Genomic DNA, 24,429 nt, shown 5'->3' with positions numbered 1-24,429 from the left:
CAGCTCAGTTGCTGACCAAATGTGTACTCAACTCAGCAGTGTCATCTATTAGGCATCCTTAACAATCCACAATTCAGTGTAATCTTAGTTCCTTTGGCTAGGAACCTTTGGAACAAGCTGAAAGCTAGATTTCTAATGGCTCCTAGCCAAATATACACTATCTTATGGAGCTGTATAAAATCATGGGAGGAATAAATCAGGTAAATGCAGTCTCTTGCCCAAAGTTGGTGAATCGAGGACCAGAAGACATAGAAACATAAATAGATGCAGGAGTAGGCCCTTTGGCCCTTAGAGCCAGCACCGCCATTCAATATGACCATGGCTGATCATCCAAAATCAGTTCCCCGTTCTTGCTTTCTCCTCATATCCCTTGATTCGGTTAGCCTTATCTAGCCTTGATTCTGTAAGAGCTATATCTAACTCTCTCTTGAAAACATCCAGTGAATTGGCCTTTTGTGAGCCAATTCCAGATTCACGGTTCTCTTGGTGAAAAAGCTTTTCCTTATCTCAGTCCTAAATGGTCTACCCCTTATTCTTAAACTGGGGCCCCCCAGTTCTGGACTCCTCCAACCTTGGGAACAATTTTCCTGCATCTAGCCTACTCAAATCCTCTCGCTATGAAGGCCAACATGCCATTTGCTTTCTTCACTGCCTGCTGTACCTGCATGCTTACTTCCTGTGACTGATGTATAAGGACACACAGGTCTCGCTGCTCCTCCCCTTTTCCTAATCCGACACCATTCAGATAATAATCTGCCTTCTTGTTCTTGCCACCAAAGTGGATAACCTCACATTTATCCACATTATATTGCATCTGCCATGCATCTGCCCACTTACCCAACCTATCCAAGTCACCCTGCAGCTTCATAGCATCCTCCTTGCAGCTCACACTGTCAGCCAGCTTTGTGTCATCCGCAAACTTGGAGATGTGACATTGGTTTAAAGTGAAGGGGAAAAGATTTGATAGGAATCTGAGGGGTAACTTTTCCATACAACGGGTGGTGGGTGTATGGAACAAGCTGCCAAAGGTATTTGAGGCTGGGGCAATCCCAACGTTTAAGAAACAAGTACATGGATAGGACAGGTTTGGAGGGATATGGACCAAATGCGGGCAGGTGGACTAGTGTAGCTGGCACACATTGGCCGATGTGGGCAAGTTGGGCCAAAGGGCCTGTCTCTGTGCTGTATCACTCTATGACTCTATTACTATAATCTTTGGAACATTTGACATTTAAAAATGGTCCATGGTGGTTCAATGGGTTCTGGTTGAAGACAATCCAGAAATAGCATTCCAAGCACTAAATAACACTTCTCTACCTACATCTTGTTATGATTAGGAACGATATGTAGCTACACAAAATACAACCACTGAATGTTCAAAGTAATAAACTAACTTCTGACCGTTGTTTTATGAGGAAAAGAAGTTATTTTTATTCATGTAAAGAGTTGTCGCCCACATACATAATTTACATTTTATAAAAAACTCAAGACCATTTTCCAAAATCAGTTTGGTTATTATCTTGGTCCAGAAGACAATCAATCATACAATTGTTCAGGAAACAAAAAGGGGACTGAACAACAATAATTTTATCACATCTATGCTTTGTTTGCAAATAAATATTCTGAGTCTAATATTAACAAATTGAAAGATAAAGCAGTCATCTGCTAGTACATTCTTTATATACTTTGGATTTCAGCACAATTATTGTTTTACAAAATAAATGGTTGATTTACATATTTGGCTCAGATACGCGGCAGGCAATTCTTTACAAAATGATAATTCAACATTGTCATTTCTAAAACCCCATTCTGGCCCTTTTCTTTTTTGGCTGAGACGATCCAGACTGACTTCGAGGCACTGGTAGGCAGGACATTTCACAAGTGGATGTCTGTTGTGAAGGTTGGCCCAATGACAGCTGTGTTGAGGAAGCTAACGGCAGTGACCAGCTCATTGTGTCTTCTTGAGAAGCTTGGGGTGGACAATCTTCAAGTGCAGCTAAATAATTTTGAAGAATTTTCTTTCTTTCTTTGGGAACACTGAACAACTGCATTGCTTGTAAAAATGCCGGTGTTGGTGTTTGGCCCTGTTGTATGCCAGACACATTGGATTGAACGTCCAACTCTGGTCCACTATCTTCAGTAACTCTCTCAACTGACATTTCTAGAGATTTATTGGATAGGATATTACTTTCTGATCCAGATAAATAATCACTTTGTTCTGAATCCACCACAGAAGATCTATTCCAGCCTGAAAAATCGTTGAAGTCTGCCAAACCAGACACTGAGGATGTGAAGCTCCCCGTAAGTCCTCTTCGTTGGCCCGCTCGAGATAACTTCTCCCGCCTTCTTTTTGCTCGCAACGCTCTGACTTTTTTGTCCCGGTTCACATCCAATTTTTCTGCCCACCACTCATTCCACTTACCCTCCCACGATGCGGTAAGTCTTTCACTCAACTCATCCCTCCACACTGAAGGATCCACAACATCTGGGAGACTGACAGGATCAAGTATTGGAAAAGTATTATGGCAAAGCACTTCCTTCTTCTCCATAACTGCTTTCATTTGATTCCATATTTCTCTGTATGTTTCATTTGATTCTTTATCATTACTAAATGCCTTGTGCAAGAACAGACGCTTTGTATTGACGATAGAATAGTTTTGAAGCGCTTCACAGCCATTTGGAACTTGCACTTGCTTTTTTAAGAACGACTTCATCCACTTTCGGCACAAGACAAGAGCAGCACCACTGGGCGTTGAAAGTGTATTGGTACCCTGCTTGGTCAATGGTTGTAATCTTTCATTATCCACTACCCTTGATGGAGAAGCTTCATCCTGTCTTTCACTTTCACCAGGCGCCAGATCATGCGCTCCATCTTGCCTTAGTTCTGGGCCACGATTTATTGATTGTACCCCATCACCCAAAGTAGCACCATCTGGTTCATGTTCACTTCCAGTGGTAGTTCTTGTGGCTTGTAATGTCCTTTTCCCATCAGCTGACAACTTCTGAGGGGCCAGAGTCTGGTAAAATAGGTCTCCGGCCACATTCAGCTGAAACAAAGACAACGTCTTTTTGCCACGAGCGTGGTAAAGTGTCGCAAGTCCTGCAGAACAAAATAAACATAAAATTATGATTATCACAATGTAAATAGCTACAAATTGTTTCAAAACCCTAGTACCATTTGTTGTTAGAAACCCTTTGTTGTTAGACGGCAAAATGGTTTTATTTACAGTAACTATGATCTTCCATCAGCACAGTGAAACATCACCTCTGTTATTTTGATTCATAATCTTTCAGTATTTCATTTTAGAAATCTTAATACCTAAAATTATAAATTAATATATTATGAACTGACAATTGGAACATGTTTGGTATTTATCCCCGAGATCATTAAAATAAAAAAATAAAAACAGATCTCACCTGCGCCAGCAGATTGAAGTCTCTCAGCAACCACTTCATTTAAGGGGGGCATCCTAACTGGCAAATGTTGCATTATGTCATAAATACTGGAGAGTTTCTGTGGAGGCCCAAATGACTGGCAAGGCAGCTGTGTCCCACCTAGCAAAATAAAATGTATAGTAAATCAGTCCAGCAGTACAATATATATGGAGTTTCAAACAGCTTTTGCCCAAAGAAAATAAAACAATTAATTCCATAACTTTCTAGACAGCTTTTCCAAGTGAGTGGAAGGAAATCAACAATGTAAATAGCTACAAATTGTTTCTGAAAGTCTCTACTCAAGGATCTGATGCATACTTCTGCCTCCAAGAGAAAAATTATAGCTTCCCCATATCTCCACACTTGGTCCATTGCCACCTTTGACCAAATGATTCAAATTAATGTCTAGCCACTTAAATGTAGTCAGTAATCCAGCTTTAACTACTCTCTTAGGCAGTGCATTCCAGGTACTTGCGTCTCATGGGCAAGAAGATGCCACTCATACCTCCTCTAAAACTCTTCCCCCTTATCCTAAATCTATGTCCTCCCCCGCCCATTTGTACCTGCCTCTGACATGGGAAACGTTTCTTGCAATCTACCCTATCTATATCCTTTAAATTTATACACCATAATCATGTCTCCTCATAACCTCCTCCACTCCACAAAAAAACAGATTTAGCTTCTCCAGTCTCCCCTAATAACTAAACTCCATCCCAAATAACAATCCTGGTGAATCTCCTCTGCACCACCTCCTATATTCACACATCTTTCCCTATAGCATGGCTACCAGAACAGAATGCAGTACTGCAGCTAAGATCTGGCCAATGTTTCATATAATTGAGCATAGTCTGACGACTTCTGTATTGCTGAGGCCAGTATTCCATAGGCCTTCTTGAGATTGGTTTGAAATTAATCACCTGAATATTGCAGAAGTAACACCTCTTGAGTACGCTGAGTGCCTAAAACAATCTTGTTTGTTCTGTTCGTTACTGCCCCATTGACAACTTGTGCAAACATTGGTGGTGATTCCAACATATGGTTCCATTTCAGAACGGGTACAGTAGTGAATCGTTCATCGACAATGTAGGCAGAATACTGCATTTGAAAAAGCATTAGTTAGTATTCAAGCAGTGTGCACCATCTACAATAAATACCAATTTCAAATTTTGCACAATTAGGGGAAAAAAGTTAAAAAAAATAAAACATGACCACAAATAGCAAGGTGCAGAACTAAATTGCCAATAAATCTTTGCTTTAATTTTGTACTATTCGTTTCATTTTGTCTTCCACCAGGATCACTGGCTCATCTTTATGTAAATATCAAAATGCATTTTTGCAGGCTTTTTACTTGTGAAGTGCAGTGCAGAAGAATCTTATCCCATTTCCTCATGACAAATGTTAAAACATGAAAATTAAATCAAATTATATTAATGCTCAATTACTCTTTTATAGCAAACATAATAGCAATCAGCACAAACAAAACCTCAAAAAGCAAATGAAATAAATAGAGGAAGAAATGCTAACAAGGGCACTTAAAATAATTAATGACTGAAGAAAAATAAAATCCCGTCACTTCTACTCAAGCCACGATTCATAATCTGCCCTTCAAATACAATAAGACACACGTTTGTCACCAGGTGGCATCATTTAAGTTTGTGTTTGACATTCTTTATGACAATTAGAGACTCAGAGAATTGAAAAAATACAAGATAAAAGGACACAGACCTGTGTGGTAATTAGATAATGGTACGGATTTACATCTCGTAGGTGTTTGGGAAAAATCACACGTTCACCTTTGTGGCAGTCAGCGGTGGCTCCAATTTTAAACAAGGTTTGGTTATAGGTGTCACCAGCCTAAATAAAAACATTTCGATAATCTAAAAAATTACAGAATATTCCTGAATCCATTAGTTCTAAAACTGTAATGAAATAAAATTAAATACTTCTTACCCTTGCATCGGTTAAGTCAAGTCCAGTTCTGTCAGCATACATATACACCCGTGGGTGAGCTGTGAAGTCACACCACCTCCATGGTAATTGAGCATTGAAGTAGAGGTTCTCAGTTTCTTTTCTTATTTTCTGAAGGCTAAGGTCAAAAGGGAAAGGGACCTGTGCATTAAAAGATTTATCTACGGATTAAATCTTAAGATAAAGTGCAGTGTACCATACAACACAAGCATATGTCTACAAACAAATTGAAATCTTTGCAGACTCATCAATCTACATGGCCTTTGTATAGGGAATATGCTATTCCTGTTTAGTCATGTGTAGGAAGGAACTACAGATGCTGGTTTATACCGAAGAGAGACACAAAATGCTGGAGTAACTCAGCAGGACAGGCAGCATCTGATAGAAGGAATGGGTGACATTTTGGATCAAGACCCTTCTTCAGAAGACGACCTTTCATCTGAGAAAGGGTCTCGACCCGAAACATCACCCATCCCTTCTATCCAGGGATGTCTGTCCCGCTGAGTTACTCCAGCATTTTGTGTCTCTCTCCTATTTAGTCATGTTAGACCTTCACGATGACTCAATGAGCAAAGGGCAAGGGAAGAAATGTCTGAATGCCCCAATCAACGTCTGAAGATTACACCAAAAGAGAAGGGATCAATTCCACATAAGGGGTTGAGCAAAACAACGAACATTTCAAAACATGGCCAAATTTTCAAAAACAAATGGATGCCAACAGCATATGCCATAAAAATGTTTTTTAATAGAAAGCCAAAAATATACACAAATTATTGCACTTCATTTGACAGATCAAAATCAACACAGAACATATTATTTTGTAACAGCTGATAACTGCAAGATTGGGGGGGGCATTTGTAGCTTTGCAGAACTAAGGAACTGTTAAATGATTCTATATAATTCAGAAAAGCCTCTCCATGCTACAATTTAGGGTCACCAGAAAGAGTCACACCTTAGGCCAGTAGAATACTGAAGCTTGAAATAAAATAGTTTTCTCTATTTTCTCCCTTGAAATTTGAATCTATCTGCTATTTTGACAGAACATGCTCACTAGGATAAAGAGACTGAAACATCTGATGAAAAAACCATTGCCATTGTTTTTAACCAAAATAGGTATCAACAGGATCAAACAGATGTTCTCTGTGAAGGCAACAATGATTATTGGCAAATAAAGTCGAGATGTTCAATGATTTGTATTGCCTAAAAGCAAGCCAAATGTGCAATTAAGTCTATAATAATGTATTCAAGGCAATACACCAGTAGCCAACATTTATCCTTTGTGCCTATGCATTAAAGTTATTTGAAATCTGACCAAAATAAAACAACTGTTTACTGTCAAAACGTATTTTGCAATTGGTAAAGATTTTACTTGAATAAATCACTGGATATATAATTGAAAGAATAAAAAGATCCTACATCTTCAACTTGAAAGAAGAAAATATTTTACTCTACATTTACATAATTAACTTAGTCTTTAGGAAATTGAAGTGCATTTGCATTTACCCTTTGTCCAGGATCCAAAGATAGGCAGCTCCACACTCACTGGCAATTACCAGCTCTCCAGGCACATGAGGACTGAAATAAAAGGATAAAAGATTATAACGAAACAAATTTAACAGTACACTTTTATTACCCCATAATTTCTATGGGAGATTATCAATGGAAGATCTCAAAAGACAAGGGAAATGTTTTAACATCTTTTTACTTAAGTGGCACGATTTATATTGAAGAGCCCCATGTTCCACCTTACTAATATGTTTAGACTAATCCCATGTACAGATTTTGATTCTTTTTTGCACGTTAAAAGTCCTTAGTATTAATATTCCAGTAAATATAGGACTGATCATAATCCTTACCTGACATTAATGCATGTGGCCATTTGTTCTGTCTGAACCACTTGTAAGGCAGATGGATTAATTTCATGAGAGAGTCTCCATACCCCACAATGATAATCAGAGCGAACCCCTACAAAAACTGCCATTTGGAAAAATGTAGTTTAAAAATTAAAACTATAATCCATGTATCAAAAGGGAAGGAATGACAACTAAATAAATAGAGTGCTTAATTATATACACAGTACCAGATGTACTTTAATGTAATAGACGAAGTCTAAGTCAAAAACTTCCTGAAAGTGACAACACAAGTAGATAGAATGGTAAAGAAGGCATATGGTGTGCTTGCTTCCATAGGCAGTATAATTGAGAATAAGTGCCAGGAAGTCAGGATGAACCAATATATGACTTTGCTTAGTTACACTGCATTTGGAGTATCGCCCGCAGTTCTCATCGCCCCATTACAGGAAGGATGTGGAGATTTTGGAGAGGCACCAGAATGATGCCTGGATCAGGGGCTATTAGCTACAGGGACAGATCAGACAGACTTGAAAGTTTTCTCTGGAGCACCACAGGTTGAGGTTGGAGACCTGATAGAAATATATAAATTTACGACTGGACTAGGTTAGATAGTCGGAATTTTTTTTCCCAGGATGGAAAAATACTAGAGGGCATAGCTATAAGGTGAGTGGGGCAAAGTTCAAAAGAGACGTGTGGGGCAATTTTTTTTTTTTTAAAACAAGGGTGGTGAGTGCAGTGCATGCTGCTGTGGATGGTGGTTGAGATTTTAGATCAGCACATGGATATGCAGGGATTATGTCCAGCCAGATGAGAGATGGTCTTGGCATCATGTTAGGCACAGATATTGTAGGCTGAAGAGCCTGTTCTTCACATTCTCTTACATTATTTGGTACGATTCAAATTCTCTGCCACTGATGATATTTATAACAGGAATACTCTACTGGGTAAATTATTATCATAATTACTATATTACAGTCATTTACACTGCTTTAGGATACCAATATGCTAATATAAATGCAAACATTTATTTTTTCCATTTAAAGTACAATTTGTAAAATTAATATTATAAATTTCACTAGTTTACATCTGTAATTACCTTCTTCATCCAAAGCACTGGAGCTGATTTGATGGATTCTACCCTTCAACTTAAATTTCACTGGCTTAAACTTTGCATCAAATTTTGGCATTTTATCTTGCTCACAACGCAGTGCGATTTTGTGGAAATCTGATGCTTAAGCATAAAGGAAATTTAACAAGACTGTTTTCCACATTTCATACCTCTCATTGATTCACCAGCAGAATGGTAAACTTGAAAATCTGACTTTATAGTGTTCTGATCGTAAAACTCTCTAGTTACCATGCGTCTGTGGCTCTGCCTTACTTGTATATTAAGCTTATCTTTGGTGGAGACCCAGGTTCAGATACTAAATTCAGTAAGTAATGATACTTAAGATTCTACCCCAAACACCCAATTAACAATTGCTAAAATAGCATGGTGCAATTTCAAAATAAAATTTGAAAAAAAGTTTTGTTTAAAACAAAAATGGAGAAATGGCAACTTGGCTCTTGCCCCAATGTCAGTATTATGGATTAAAACTCAAGTACTTAATGTAGGCTGACCATTTGCTGCCTTAATGCAAACATGTGTATTACTTAAATGCCATCTTTTAGTAAGATATTAAAAGGAGATTCAATTGTTATGTTCACTAACACACCAGTCTACCATGGCAAAATGTAAAAAATACAGAGGATTCCCCTCCAAAGCATTTTCATTCCTTGATTTCGTCTTAAATAGCTCACTTTCTGTACCTGGGTCCCTGACGTGAGAAATCAGTTGCTGTATTTGTCTGCAAAAATAGTAAATGCACTTCAAATATCACGTGAAGCACTGTGGATGGAAGAAGGCACTGTTGCTCTTTCTCCTCTGCTTTTGATTGCTGCAAGTAGCTAGATTTCTCCTACAGCCTTATTCAATAATGCCACTAAGCTATTAGTTAATATCCTAAACAGAATCTTACAAAAGTGAGGAACAACATTCGACCCATCAGATCCATGTCAAATCTTTGAAAACTATTCAATTGACTCCATTTGGGATCTTGGGATTCATCTTCTGCTTAAGCCCTTTGCTCCTCTCGGGAGCATAGGCCATTGACAAATGTCCTCCACCTCACTCGGTTTTTGGCAGTTCTTTCGAGATCTTCCCAGTTGAGCCCACTCTCAGACATTTCTGTCTGGACACCTGTTCTCCAGTTGTTCCTGGGGCGACCACTTTTCCATTTTCCTTGGGGATTGGTGATGTTTGTGGCAGGTTTCCTGAGGGTGTGTCCAATCCAACTCCATTTTCTCCTTTGAATTTGTAAGTCAATGGGCTCCTGGCTTGTTCTTTTCCACAGGTCCACATTTCTTACTTTGTCTCTCCACCAGATGTTAAGATCTTGGCAATATTTCCCTGTAGAAATCTGATATAATTTGCCTAATATCCTACTAATTAAACTGCGCGTTGGCGTCATTTCATAATCAATGGAAAGGTTGAAGCATAGGGGACAATTAGCTTGTTACATCCAAGCTGGCTCTATATAAATGCACTCAAACCATTTCCATTCCTCTGCCTTCTACTACAAACATGTTAATTCTTTATTTTCAGATATATAAAGCGGCAAAGGGCTGGAGTAACATCAATGGGTCAGGCAGCATCTCTGGAGAACATGGATAGGTGACGTTTTGGGTTGAGACCCTTCCCAGTCCAGTACATCACATTTCCACGTTCTCCAGCGATGCCATCTAAACGTCTGAGTTATTCCAGCACATTTGTCTTTTTTTGCAAACCAGCATCTACATGTCCTGTTCCTACATTCCTTTTTACCTCACTTCTCTTCAGGCCCTCATGCAAATTATTTTATTCTACATCCCCCGTTTCTTGACCCTTTTGCCACTAAGATAACAAATAAAGCTATATTATATGGCACTGCACATTTTTAAAACTATAATATAAAACAATGAATGTACTAAGATCTCCCCCATTTGTGGGTTATTATATTTGACTAACAATACGATTTCTAATTACCAACATGGGCTGAACTTTTCCCACCTAGCCAGAGCTCAATTTCACAGCTTCCAACTCAAGACTACACCTCCATTTTAAAATCAAGATTCTAGTTTTGAATTTCTATACCAGATTGCCCCTCATATTTCCGTAAGCCTCTTTCAGTTCTTCTAACATCCAAGATCATAACATGTTTCTAGTGTTGGTCTCTTGAAATCCTGGATGCCCTTGCCCTTCACATAATGGTCATGGGTTCTGCTGTCAAGTCCCAAAATTCTGGAATTTCTACTCCAAAAAGTTCTCTTTCCACAACTTCATGATGCTTTTTAAAAACTCTTTTGTACGAAGCATTTAGTCATGTGATAAGATCGACTGAAAAGGATACTAAGCAAGTTCATGGACGTGCTGCTGGGATAGATCAAACATCCTTCTTCAAAACGGGCTCCTTTGGAAAAAGGGCAATATACCAGAGCTCCTCCAGTGGCAGCATTATCAAACAGAATTTTGTTTCTTTGAATCTTCATTTCTTCATGAATATTTTCTGCCAACAAGTTTGGCGGAATGTCAAAAATAGACTCCCGCAACAACAAATTTAGAAGTCTTGCATGTTTACTTGCACTGGAAAGTGGGCATCTATATAAAGACCATACATTAGAATAAATGCTAGAACAGGGGGTCTATAAATTTCTTTAGATCTTAATAAAATTGACATACAATATAATATGCATTGGAGGTTTTTAGCATAACACATGCTAATAAATACTACAGGAAGTTTGTTTCTATTCAACAACTTCACATATTTCACCGATAAGATTCCCTCTTTCCCATCTGGTTCTGGTATTCCGAGTACAGAGGCAAATAAATAAATGCTGAGTCTTTGTCCCAAACATTATGGAGGGCACTGTATGTGTAGTGGCCATTTGGCTTGTTTTGTGTGTCATTAATGATGGCATGTATCTTTAAATTTTAGACTGCCCGTTATATTGTGGCCCGATTTATGATGTATTTTAGGGCATGTTTGGAGCTAAGTTTCTTGCGCAGAAGCTTAGTTTTTAGTTTAGTTTTGGACCAGCATGGTGAAGGCATACCCTTTGACCATGCGGAGTGTAACGGAGACACGAGGAGTTTTCTAACCTTTAAAGCGATGCTGAAGTTCGATGAAGATTATAGTGTACGAGTCGGAAGAAGGTTGGACGTATACCTTATTGTTTTTCAACAATAAAGAATATATTAATCAAAAGACTATGAAGATTTATCTGTGAAGAAGCTCTGAAGGTCCCCGACGGAGAGCTTGCATGCGTATAACGACATTTCCCTTAACCATGTACTCCACAGCGGCTAGAGGGAGTAATCTCTTGCACGATATAAAAATCTGCCGCTACAGTATGAACTAGAGAAATCATTTTGCACAGATTATTGATGCTAGAAATTGACACAAGAAGAATATGCTAGAAAGATTTAACAGATCAGGCAGTGTCAAGAGAAACAGTCTTTTCATTTCACAAACCATTTCCCTAGATCAATGATCTGGAACATGAACTGTTCTCTCTCCATAGATGTTACCCTGCGGGACAGGCAACATTTTTACGATGAAACTAATGTAAAGAGATGATTTAACAATGTGTTCCCTCCTCTAATAAATTGAAGTGACTTACTCTCTCTTTTTTATTCGTTCTGTGAATATCTTCAGATTGTTAACATTTATTGCTGTCTTTCTTGCTTTTCCCTTGAAGAAAGAACACAGTTACAGACGAATGCGCATTTTAGACAATTCCTCTGCACTGATACAGGTGCAACGATGAAACCTCTGAACGCAAAATTAAAAAAGGGGTTTCTAACAAAATCAAGCCTTCCAAATCCAAAAGCTGTAGGCCCCATTGAATTTAGGGAAACAAACAGGCAACAGCAATTTACAATAAGCAGTAGATTGCTGAGGAGTATAGCAGAACAAATAAGTCTGTGTATTACCACAGATTCCTATGTAACAAAACAGGTGGTTTAGGAACTTTATGCAGCACTCAGGTTGCCCTTTTTTTTAAAATAGGCTGAGAATAGATAACCAGATTAACCAGATTAAAGAGGTGCTGCAACATTCCAAAGCAAGGAGGAATAGCACCTCATATTCTGCAAGGGTAGCTTGGTGTGGAAGTCGAATTTTTCAATTTTAGGTAACCTCTAACAAAATCACCCCCCCCCCCCCCCCCCTCCTCTCCACCACCACCACTCTTTCCTCCCACCCGCTGCCTCCCCTGGACTCACCTATATCTCCCTTCCACTGCCCCCCAACCTCTCTATTTTCCTCCCCCTGACTTCACAAACTTTTCAAACCTGTCTCATACCTACTGTTCATATTTCTGGCATTTGTTTTAACCTTCTACCTGTTAAAAAAAAAACAAAAAAAAAACAAAAAAAAACTCTTCTATGTCAATCTATTACCTGGCATGCATTGTCATGTTTCTTCTAACCCCCCCCCCCCCCCCCTCCACAATTTGTCTGAAGAAGTCTCAACCTGAAGCGTCACCTATCCATGTTTTTCAGAGATGCTGCCTGACCCGAGTTAATCCAGCACCTCGTGTCCTTTATCTACCAAACCACAGATCAAGAGCCAAGATTAAGTTGGGGAGCTCAGTGTAGTAATAAAACTATGGCCAAAGCTCACCCGACAGTGATGTAAACTTCCAAATGTCAATGTATTTGCAGCGATTTTTAACTTCAACACAATCTGGGGAAAGCAGAATTGGACTGTGGACAGCATCAGGCAAATGGTCAAGCCAGACATCCAGGCTGTTCATATAACTATTGGTTCCGATATCTTACAGGATTAAGCTGTTGCAACAGAACAATGATAATTTAATAACAACCCCTGCTGCTTCAAAAGATTATCTAGAAGTCTCATTGCGATAGAGGAAGCCCATGTGTTGAAAATGAAGACAAAATACAAATAACAATGGGTGAATAGGTGGCCGGAAACCAGTTTTTATCTGTTTATCATAACCCAGAATGTAGTGAATATTAGCAAAAATCCATCAACCCTGTTTTTTTTCCTCCGCATTTTGCCCTGCTTCAGGATTACTAATAGGTGTAAATTGTCTTTTGAGACATCACCTATCTTCATGCACCTTCATGTGTAAATACTATCACTATTACAGTCATATTAACCAAAACAAAAAAATTAAATTCCAGACATATACATAATTCCAGTTCAGAAATTGGCATTTTCCCTTTCCCTAAACTAACTAAATGTAAAACTGAACAATTGGCTTGAAGTTTATTCTAGTGCAATTTTTGTGTTATTCTGATTATTTACAACTTAACTATTGCTGCACTTTAATATTTTGATTCTAGTCCAAGAGGGTTTCCACCAAAGAAATAATAAAATTGTTCAAAATTCTATGCAGTAGTTTGCAAATATGTGCAAGGCAGAAATTTTGGATATAAATTGGTTTCTGGAATAATTCACCCACAGTAAGATCACATTCCATTTGTCTTACATTTGTACAAATTTCTAAATGCAACATTTAGCCACATTAAATTCAAAGTAGCTTGTCTCAGCCCAGTATCAAGCGGGAACAAGATAGTATTTAAAAATAATTCTTACCCTGAGGACACTTTCACCAAAATAGAAGTGCTCTTCTAGAAGTTTGCCCATTGAGCCAAAGGCATCATTATAATGATCAAGGAAGAAGTTAGCCATCTTTAAAGTTAGAAAAGGAATACTAGTGACAGCATTCAAGACAAATCAAAATAAAACAAACTACCGTATTTCCCGGCAATGAAGACGCACCCCACCACCTCCACCAGTTGCGCCTGCACCAAAGGACTGTGTGGCTGGCTGGCTGGTGGGCCGGCAGAAGGCGCTGAGGTGGCGGACGATCCACTGTCCGGTCCAGGTGGCCGCTCACAGCCACCCGAACTATTTCCCTCCCCGGCCACAATGCTGTGGTTCCGCACCGAGTTGCTGGCATGATATCCGACCCCCTCTTTACCCCTGGAGGCCCAGCCAAGTTTACTACTTTGTGCAACACAGGCCATGCTGACCTGGGCCAGACTCCCCACATGCTGCGGAAAGGAACTTTGTGTGTATGTGCTAGAGAGGGACCAGCAGAGATTCACCAAATTGTTGCTTGGGATGGAATGTTTCAACTATGAGACTATAAAATGGGATTTATTCTCTTTGGAACAAAGAAGGCCAGGGGTTGAAGGGGGTCATGAGAGGCATAGATGAGGTCTATAGAAATATATCCCATGGTACAGATGTCTATAACCAGAGGATTTACGATGAGGATTAAGAGATTTAGAGGAGGTGATGATAGCAGAGGCACTCTCCCAATATTTGAATCACCATGCACACTAGCATATGGACCTAGTGTTAATAAATATAATTCGTATAGATATGTATCTGATGTTTCTAACATGCAGCATGAGATAAGTTTTCATTTTAGCCAAATTTACAACTTTTCTCAAAACAAACCTGCTCTGTGAAATTAAGTGGGCACATTGTCATTGCTTCTCCTTCTCCATCAGTCGTTATCCTCCCAGTGTATGTAAGTTCCTCTAGACTTACTGGATGGAACTTGCAACCTTAAGAGGAAATGAAGCATTGTTTAGCAACAATTTAACAGGCAAACAAACGCTTTTCATTGTACCTCAGTATACGCGGCAATAATAAACCAAACTCCATAATGTTTGGGACAATGACCCATCATTAATTAATTTGCCTCTGTGCTCCACAATTTGAGATTTGTAATAGGAAAAAAAAAAATGACGTGGTTAAAGTGCACATTGTTAGATTTTAATAAAGACCATTTTTAAACATTTTGGTTTCACCATGTAGAAATTACAGCAGTGTTTATACATAATCCTCCCCCATTTCATGGCACCATAATGTTTGGGACACAGCAATATCATGTAAGTAGTCCTGTTTAGTATTTTGTTGCATATCCTTTGCATGCAATGACTGCTTGAAGTCTGCGATTCATGGACACAACCAGTTGCTGGGTGGCTTCTCTGGTGATGCTCTGACAGGCCTGTATTGCAGCCATCTTTAGCTTATGCTTGTTTTGGGGGCTAGTCCCTTTCAGTTTTTTCTTCAGCATATAAATGGCATGCTCAATTGGGTTCAGATCAGGTGATTGACTTGGCCACTCAAGAATTCACCATTTTTTAGCTTTGAAAATATGTTATTTCTTATAAGATGACTAAATGTTTTGGTTTTTTTTAAAGATAGGAATGAGATTTAAAATACTTTCTCTTTTGCTTGTGTGTATTTCACGACTAACTTCAATGTCGATTGACCATTGTATTACTGGGCACATTATGTTATAACGTGCGTAGATGAGAAATTCTTGATCATTTTATTTTTCTTGAAATTGATCACTCCACATCTGTTCCAAAGGATCCATCTTTTCCCAGTATCATGGCTAACTGATCATCCTTTCTGAGAGTTTATGATGCATAGTGTTCTATCATAGGAATTTCAGTTTTACCCAATCTTGTCCCCATCCACCATCTCCATATACAGACACTCCCAGACTTATGCAAGGGTTACGTTCTGTAAACCCTTATGCAAGTCAGATTTTACACGTTGGAAACACAATAAAACTAGATAGAAACCAAGAACTGCGGATGCTGGAGTATGTAAAACCTGAAGAAGTGCCCCCACCCGAAACGTTGCAAGTCAAATAAGTTTTGTTCCGATCGGTGAAATAGTACAAAAGTTATGAAGGTATAAAAATCGTAGAAACCGCCCCTTCTGGAACCCGCTGTCAATAACACGGCGAGGAGAATAAAAAACTGAAGGGGCGGAGTGCGTTGAGCAGCTTGCAGATAGTGTGCAGCTCCCGGGAACTCGGCAGCTTGCGGGGACTGGGCAGCTCAGGTAAAGTGAGCAGCTAGCGGAGACTGTGCAGCTCGCGGAGAGCAAGCAGTGTGCGGAGACTGTGCAGCTCGCGGAGAGCGAGCAGCTCGCGGAGACTGTGCAGCTCGCGTAGAGTGTGCATCTCGCAGAGAGTGACCAACGTGCGGGCCGTTCTGCGCATCTCGACCAGCACGACCAACTGGGGCCGCTTCTGCGACCAGCCCCTCCAGCTGGAACCTGACGACCACCCCCCCTCACACCCCCCTTCCCCCCCCCCCCCCCACCCCCCACCCCCCCCCCCCCTTCCCCACCCCCCCCCCTCAATGGTATTAGCACCTTATCTAATAAAATCAATTTTTCATTACCTTTTTTGGCAGGAAGTAGCGGAATAGGAACAGGTTCCAATGGTTCCCAGGTCTCTCGTTTCAAACTTTTCTGGGCAACCCATTTCAATTCTGTTTCCTACAACAGCAATGGTGTGCAATTGTAGACAAACATTAAAAAGTGATTCAAGAAAATGTAACAATTAAACATTAGTGCTAACAAAAAACATATCCTTTAGAGTGACCAGAAATTCTGATAATTCATTTATACCTCACTGAAGCCTTTATATAGCATCTTAATTTTGAGAAATGCTTAAACAACTATATAATATACATTGGTGAAATCATAATAGAAAACAGTATTCTTCTTATTTAAGATAGGATGTCAATGTGTAGGAAATAATTCAGTAAAACATTATTAGACAGGCAGTTGTTTAAGGAGAAACTGCAGATGCTGGAAAAATCGAAGGTAGACAAAAATGCTAGAGAAACTCAGCGGGTGAGGCAGCGATGGAATAGGTGATTTTTCGGGTCGAGACCCTTCTTCAGACTGATGTGGGGGTGCGCGGGAAGAAAGGAAGTGGTGGAGACAGTGGGCTGTGGGAGAGCTGGGAAGGGGAGTGGAGAGGGAGAAAGTAAGGACTACCTGAAATTGGAGAAGTCAATGTTCATACCGCTGGGGTATAAACTACCCAAGCGAAATACGAGGTGCTGCTCCTCCAATTTATGGTGGGACTCACTCTGGCCATGGAGGAGGCCCAGGACAGAAAGGTCGGATTCGGAATGGGAGAGGGAGTTGCTGAGCAACCAGGGGATCAGGTTGGTTATTGCGAACTGAGCGGAGGTGTTCGGCGAAGTGATCACCAAGCCTACGCTTGGTCTCTCTGATGTAGAGCAGCTGACACCTAGAGCAGCGGATGCAATAGATGAGGTTAGAGGAGGTTCAGGTGAACCTCTGCCGCACCTGGAAAGACTGTTTAGGTCCTTGGATGGAGTCAAGGGGGGGGGGGGGGGGGGGGGGGGGGGGGGGGGGGGTAAAGCAACAAGTGTAGCATTTTCTGCGGTTGCAAGGGAGTGTACCAGAGATGGGAGTGGTTTGGGTGGGAAGAGACAAATTGACGAGGGAGTTACGGAGGGAGCGGTCCCTACTGAAAGCCGAAAGGGGAGGAGATGGGAAGATGTGACCAGTGGTGGCATCCCATTGGAGGTGGCAAAAATGACGGAGGATTATCTGTTGTGTGGTGACGGCTGGTAGGGTGGAAGGCGAGGACAAGGGGGAATCTTCCCTTGTTACTAGTGAGGGGGATGGGGAGTGAGAGCAGAGTTACAGGGTATAGAAGAGACCCTGGTGGGAGCCTCATCTATAGTCGAAGAGGGGAACCACCGTTCCCTAAAGAATGAGGACATCTCCGATGCTCTGGTTTGGAACACCTCATCCTGGGTGCAGATGCGGCGTAGATGGAGGAATTGGGAGCAGGGGATAGGGTCCTTACAGGAAGCAGGGCGGGAAGAAGTGTAGTCCAGATAACCAATGAGAGTCAGTGGGTTTATAGCAGATCTCGGTCAGTAGTCTGTTACCTGCAGAGGAGATAGTCAGGTCCAGAAACGGTAGGGAGATGTCGGAAATGGTCCAGGTGAATTTGAGTGCCGGATGGAAGTTGGTGGTAAAATGGATAAAGTCAGTGAGTTCTGCATGGGTGCAGGAGGTAGCACCAATGCAGCCGTCGATGTAGCGGAGGTAGAGTTCGGGGTTAGGGCCACAGTACGCCTCGAACAAGGTTTGTTCAACATACCCTACAAAGAGGCAAGCATAGCTGGGGCCCATGCGCGTGCCCATAGCTACGCCTTGGATTTGAAGCAAATGGGAGGAGTCAAATGAAAAGTTGTTGAGGGTAAGGACCAGCTCCGCTAGGCGGAGGAGAGTATCAGTAGACGGGGATTGGTTGGTTCTGCGGTCGAGGAAGAAACGGAGGGCTTTAAGATCCTCCTGGTGGGGGATGGAGGTGTAGAGTGACTGGACATCCATGGTGAAGATGAGGGAATGGGGGCTTGGAAAACGGAAGTTATGTAGACGAAGAGCGTGTGAGGTGTCTTGGACATAGGTAGGGAGGGATTTAACCGGGGGGGGGGGGGGGGGGGGGGGGGGGGGGGGGGGGGGGGGTGGGGATAGGATGGAGTCGAGGTATGTGGAAATAAGTTCAGTGGGACACGAACAAGCAGAAACAATGGGTCTGCCAGGACAGTTAGGTTTGTGGATTTTGGGGAGAAGGTAAAATTGGGCCATGCGGGGCTGGGGAACGATGAGGTTGGAGGCTTGGGAGGGCAGGGAGCCGGAAGTGATGAAGCCAGTGATAGTGTTTGAGATAATGGCCTGGTGCTCGTCTGTGGGATCATGGTCCAAGGATAAGTAGGAGGAGGTGTCTGAGAGTTGGTGCCTGGTTTCAGTCTTGTAGAGATCAACGTGCCAGACTACCACCGCACCTCTCTTGTCAGCAGGTTTGATCACCAAGTCTGGGTTGTTGCAGAGTGAGTGATGGGCTGTACTTTCCGGGGCGGGGGGGGAGGAGAGGTTAGAGTGAGAAAGGGGAGTGGAGAAGTTAAGGCAGTTGATGTCCAGACGGCAGTTTACAATAAACAGGTCTAAAGCCGGTAGATGGCCATGAGGAGGAGGTCCGTTAGAGACAGGAGAAGGGGTCCTCACTCATTACCATGGAAAAACACTTGGATGCAGAGGCTACGGAAGAAGAGCTCCACATCGTGGCAGACACGGAACCACTGAGGTGGGGATGAAGGGGAACAAAGGTGAGGCCTCTGCTGAGGACAGACCATTCGTTATCAAACAGGGGGAGGTCGGGGGGGAAATGGTGAACACAAGGTAAGGATGGGGGTTGGGGTCGGAGGAAGGCAGGTGAGTGGACGGAAGACGAGGCAATGTCTGGTAGGGGGGTGGGTGGGTGGTCAGGGAGGAGAGGGATATGAGGACATAGTATGGGTGGGTGGAGGCTGGTCACATGGTTTAAGGGGAAGGGTAAAACCCAGTAGAACGACCACTGAGGTTCCCTGTGTTGGTGGAGGGGGGGGGGGGGGGGGGGGGGGGAGAGCGCTAGGACCCAGTGCAATCAAACCCTGTGGTGTTAGAGTCTGCAGCTTGAAGACTTCAAGCCTGGTGCTGAGCCTTGGACTCAGGTAGGGCTAGGGCTGCGGCCTGCTGGTGGGCAGTGGAGTGGCAAGGGTCGGTAGAGTCAATGGTGGTGGCCCCGCGGGGAGTGGAGTCCAGGTCAGCGGGCCGAAGCGTAGAAGTCCCGTGGCTGGTGAGGTGGCAAGTCCAGGGAAACGTTGTACAGACAGGCTTGCGAAACATACAAGATCCTAAAGACAACAGGATATTGAGAGAATGTTTCTATGATCACAAGAATATACACAAAGGCGTTACTTCAATTGTAAGATTGCTCATTTAAGACAGATAAAGGGTGGTAGGTGTATGGCATGAGCTGCCAGAGGTTTGGTTGACGGCAGGTCTATTTTATTTAGACAGGTAGGAAAAACGTTTAGAGGGTACCAAACAAGGCTTGGGATCTGTTGAGAGGGATTTCTAGGGGCAGTTGGAAGGAGATTAAGACTCTCAAAGTGAAATGTATATCAAGATCCTAAAGACAGGTGGAAAGCAGGAATATTTTTAAGGTACAAGTGAATGATTTAGGCTATGAAAGGACAGAGAATAATGAGATCAATGTTTCGTTACTTCAATGATGTAAGATAGAGAGCATGCTTTAAGATTTAAAGACAGATAACAGGGGTGGTAGGCAGTACAGTGGCACGAGCTGCCAGCAGGAGGTAGTTGAGATGGTTCAGGTACTATTGTAACGTTTTGAACAAACATTTATGACAGGTACGATGGATGCTTTTCTCGATACAGGGTTTCCTTAGAAAGCATGGGTTATTCCACTGGGCCAAACCCAGCTTTATTTGCCGCTGAGGGGGGACTAGTGTAGATGTCTTGTTTTGATGACATTAAGTTGGTTGGCCGGGATTGGGCAAGTTGGGCCGAAGGGCCTGTTTCCATGATGTAAGACTCTATGACTACGAGTGAAATGTATTATCCCAGTCCAGTCTTTGGGACCTCATCCTCAAAGAAAGGTGGAAAGCAGAGTCTTGGAATATTTTTAAGGTACAGGTGGATAGATTGGGGAATAGGCTGGGGACTGGAAAGCACATATCGAATGGAGAGTTACGGTTATTTTAATGAGAAATCAATGTTTCAATAACCCATACTTCAAGGTGATGCTTGGATTAAAGGTCAAGGGACTAGAGAGCATAGCTTTAAACACCCTGATAAAAGGGGGAAAGTTTAAAGCATTTGTACTCCCTGGGCTTTTGACCATGGGGCTTTGCACTTTTGTGGTGTTTTGATGTTTTTTTTTACACACTATTTCTTTTGAGTTATGGTGGTGGAGGCAGATACAGTACAGCACTAGCTATGTTTGTTTTTAAAGTGCATAATAAAATTATTAGGTAGGCACACAGATATGCAGGGAATGGTAGGATATTGATCATATGATGGCATAGATTAGTTTATCTTGGCATTATGTTCGACAAAGATGTTGTGGGCCAAAAGGCCTGCTCCTATGCTGTACTCTTCTATGTTTAATTGGCAGAGAAAGTTTGAGTAGCCAAATGGCTAACCCCCTCTCCAAAAGTGTGGAGCATAGTTTGTCAGCATCAATCTAACAACATCCGCCAAAAAATCCAATAAGAATGCAGACATCAAAGAGGAACAAGGGTGGGGATGGAATTCACCACCACAGATACTAGTTGAAGTAGGTAGTACAAATGCAGTTTGAGGGAGGCTCCTCAAGCAGATGACAAGAAAGTATACTAAACACCTTCTTTACCACTCTATCTACTTGCGTTGTCATTTTCAAAGAGCTACGGAATTTGATCCCAAGATCTCTCTCTACATCAATACTGTTAAGGGTTTCCCCATTCAAACTCCCGAAGTGCAACATCTCACACTTGCTCGGATTGAATCGCATCTACCATTTTTTTCATCCATTGCTGGAGCTGATCTATATACCGCAGTAAACTTTAACAGCCTTCCTCACTGTCCACAACTCCACTAAATTTGGCGTTGTCTAACCCATCTTAGACCAATTTCCCTCCAGGGATGAAGTTTTATTGTATCGTATCTACGTCCCAGTCTTTATATAAAGTATATCACAAATGAAAGAGATCCCAGCAGAACTTTGTTCTATAACTTCCCATACTTCCAGTGTCCCCCTCCCTGACTCTTAATCTAATGAGGGGCCTCGATCCGAAACATCACCTATTCCTTTTCTCCAGAGATGCTTCCTTACCTGCGGAGTTACTCCAGCACATGATGTCTATTTTCCCTGCGGAACATCACTAGTCTCAGATGTCCAGCCAGAATAACACTCTTCCACCACTACCATCATCTTCTATGAGTAAGACATTTATTTCAATGATGTATGCCTTGGCTATGAAGGGTCTACGCTGATTACTGTAAATGTCAGATGAAGTGGCCAAGGAATTGCTCCTCCAGCCCTCAGCCCGGCTCCAAACGTTGCCACCTCCTCTTTGCTGCAGCTTCCGCCAGGCCTGGACCGACTCCTTTTTAACCAAAGGTCATATTTGCCTTGAACTGTCGTGCAGGAGGGCTGTAATGGAAGACTCTCACCTGCTGCTCCCCGGCCTCCACAACGAAGGGCTGGACGTGCTCGTACCTGCCCCATTCGCCGAGCTGCCGGCACTGCGCGGCGATGGGGCCCGGGCAGTAGAAGGCGGGGAAGAGCGAGTAGGGGAACGCGCGCTCCATAGGCAGGAAGGCAGAAAGGAAGGAAGGGCAGATGCCGGTCTACACGGGAGAAAGGCACAACGTGCTGGAGTAACTCAGCGGGACGGGCAGCGTCTCTGGACGGAGAGGAAGTGACGGGCGACGCTCCGGGTCGAGAACCTTCTCCGCTCTCCATGTGGGTGGGTGCGCGCCCACCGCCGTGACGTCACCGGCGCAGCCAACCATCGCTCGCTGTAGGATCTTTGGGCGCAACGTCATCGCCTGCCACGAGCACCATAGGCGGATTCTGAACCAATGGTCGCTGCCCTTGCCGATACACGTGACCTCGCGGAGCCGCCCTATTGGTCAGGGCTGCCTCCCGGGGTTGCCGTGGAGACGGTGACGCTGACCCGCCGACCCGCCCGCCATCCTGTGCGCATGCGCCTGGTCGCCACCGCGGGTGGAGGCGGCGTCTCTGCTGCCCCGACCCGCAACGTCATCTATAACTTCAAGTAACCCTCCCCCATCCTAGTTTAACGACCAATCTGACTGTCCTGATGAAATCTTATCTTTGTATGCTTCATTGTCAACTTCCCCGAGCTGACAATAATCTATTTACATTTTCCTTGATCTCGTCCCGTTTCGTCGCACCGCTCCGTCTCCCTCTCCCCTGACTCTCAGTCCGAAGAAGGGTCTCGACCCGAAACATCACCCATTCCTTTTCTGTGTAACCTTCTATCTATGAGAGATGTTTTCATTCTTTAGGGAACGGGGATTCTCCTCTTTTCCATTATAGACGAGGCTCTCACCAGGGTCTCCTCGATTTCCCGCAGCTCTGATCTTACTCCCCCACTCGTAACAAGGACAGAGTCTCTCTTGTCCTCACCTTCCACCCCATCAGCGGCCGCATACAGCTTCTTCGCCATCTCCACCTGCAGAGTCCGTTCTCTCCGCAACTCCATGATCAACCTGTCCTGACCTGTCCCACCCAAACCAGTCCTTCCCCAAGGTACTTTCACCTGCAACCGCAGGAGATGCAAAACTTGCCCCTTTACCTTCCCCTTCGACTTCACCAAAGGGCCCAAACAGTCTTTCCAGGTGAGCAGAGGATCACTTGCATCTCCTCCAACCTCATCTACTGCATCCGCTGTTCCAGGTGTAAACGTCTCTACATCGGCGAGATCAAGCGAAGGCTCGGCGATCGTTTCGGCTCAGTCCACCTGAACTAATCTGATTTGCTCCCTCTCCCATTCCCAATCTGACCTTTCTATCCTGAGTGAGGTCCAGCACAAATTGGAGGAACAGCATCTCATATTTCACTTGGGTTGTTTACACCCCAGCGGTATGAACATTGACCTCCAACTTCAAATAGCCCTTGCTTACCCCCTCTCTCTCTCCGTCCACTCCCCCTTCACAGTTCTCCCACGAGCCTTATTGTCTCCACTACATTCTATCTTTGTCCCCCCATTCCCCTGACATCAGTCTGAAGGGTCTCGACCCAAAACATCACCCATTCCTTCTCCCCAGATATGATGCCTGTCCTGCTGAGCTACTCCAGTATTTTGTGTCTATCTTCCATCCAGAGATGCTGTCTGTCCCACTAGTTACTCCAACATTTTGTGTCCATTGTCAGAAACCTATGTTTCTCCACATGTGATGCCTGACCCGCTGAGTTCTCCCTTAACAGTCCGATCTTCTTGGTAACGATTAGCCGGTCTCCAGTGTGACACCCTGCGCACGGAAAGCAACTACAACAGTTTAATCCACCTCCATCTAACCACTCCTTGTAGTTTATATCCTCAAATGCGGTCATCATTTTGGTAAACTTCTTCTGCACCCACTCCAAAGCCACCAGAATGGCACATAATGCTCCAAATGCAGCTGGAGCCCGATTTAGCTGTTATTTCACATCATTGATGGTTCTCCCTATCAGTTTAAATACTCAAGAGTATAGTCGGAGTTCCTCCAGCATTTTGTGTCTTTCTTTGGTGTATACGAGCGTCTGCCGTTCCTTCCTACATAAATCCTCAGTTAGGTTTAACATTGTCATGTTACCAAGGCCACTAGGGGCGCCGCATTGATGGCAGCCTCTGCCTGCAGTCTGTCTGTTTTTCTGTCTTTTTTTAAATTTTTAGTCAGCTTTACAAGTTTGTTTTGGA

At 42.8% G+C, this 24,429-nt stretch overlaps 1 protein-coding gene across 2 annotated transcripts; it reads right to left on the bottom strand.

Moving 5' to 3' along the window:
* Nucleotides 1–1,403: 1,403 nt before the first annotated feature.
* taf1c (TATA-box binding protein associated factor, RNA polymerase I subunit C) lies at nt 1,404–22,457 on the bottom strand. Of its 2 annotated transcripts, XM_055633055.1 has the most exons (14): nt 22,175–22,457; nt 16,522–16,618; nt 14,771–14,880; nt 13,898–13,993; nt 11,955–12,025; nt 10,685–10,932; nt 8,353–8,481; nt 7,260–7,377; nt 6,907–6,978; nt 5,386–5,521; nt 5,161–5,289; nt 4,353–4,530; nt 3,418–3,555; nt 1,404–3,100 (listed from the first exon to the last, which is right to left on the bottom strand). In XM_055633055.1, the coding sequence occupies exons 1-14, from the start codon at nt 22,310–22,312 to the stop codon at nt 1,797–1,799; spliced, it is 2,964 nt and encodes a 987-aa protein (XP_055489030.1). In that variant the 5' UTR covers nt 22,313–22,457; the 3' UTR covers nt 1,404–1,796. The 2 variants fall into 2 exon arrangements, with proteins under 2 accessions (XP_055489030.1, XP_055489038.1); XM_055633063.1 differs by lacking the exons at nt 16,522–16,618; nt 22,175–22,457 and adding an exon at nt 12,959–13,125 and having other exon boundaries at nt 14,771–14,785.
* Nucleotides 22,458–24,429: the final 1,972 nt, after the last annotated feature.

The sequence above is a fragment of the Leucoraja erinacea genome, chromosome 1 (assembly GCF_028641065.1).
Source record: "Leucoraja erinacea ecotype New England chromosome 1, Leri_hhj_1, whole genome shotgun sequence".
Classification (NCBI taxonomy): domain Eukaryota; kingdom Metazoa; phylum Chordata; class Chondrichthyes; order Rajiformes; family Rajidae; genus Leucoraja; species Leucoraja erinaceus.
The sequence above is the reverse complement of the archived record's forward strand: the minus strand, read 5'-3'. Positions and strand labels throughout refer to the sequence as shown.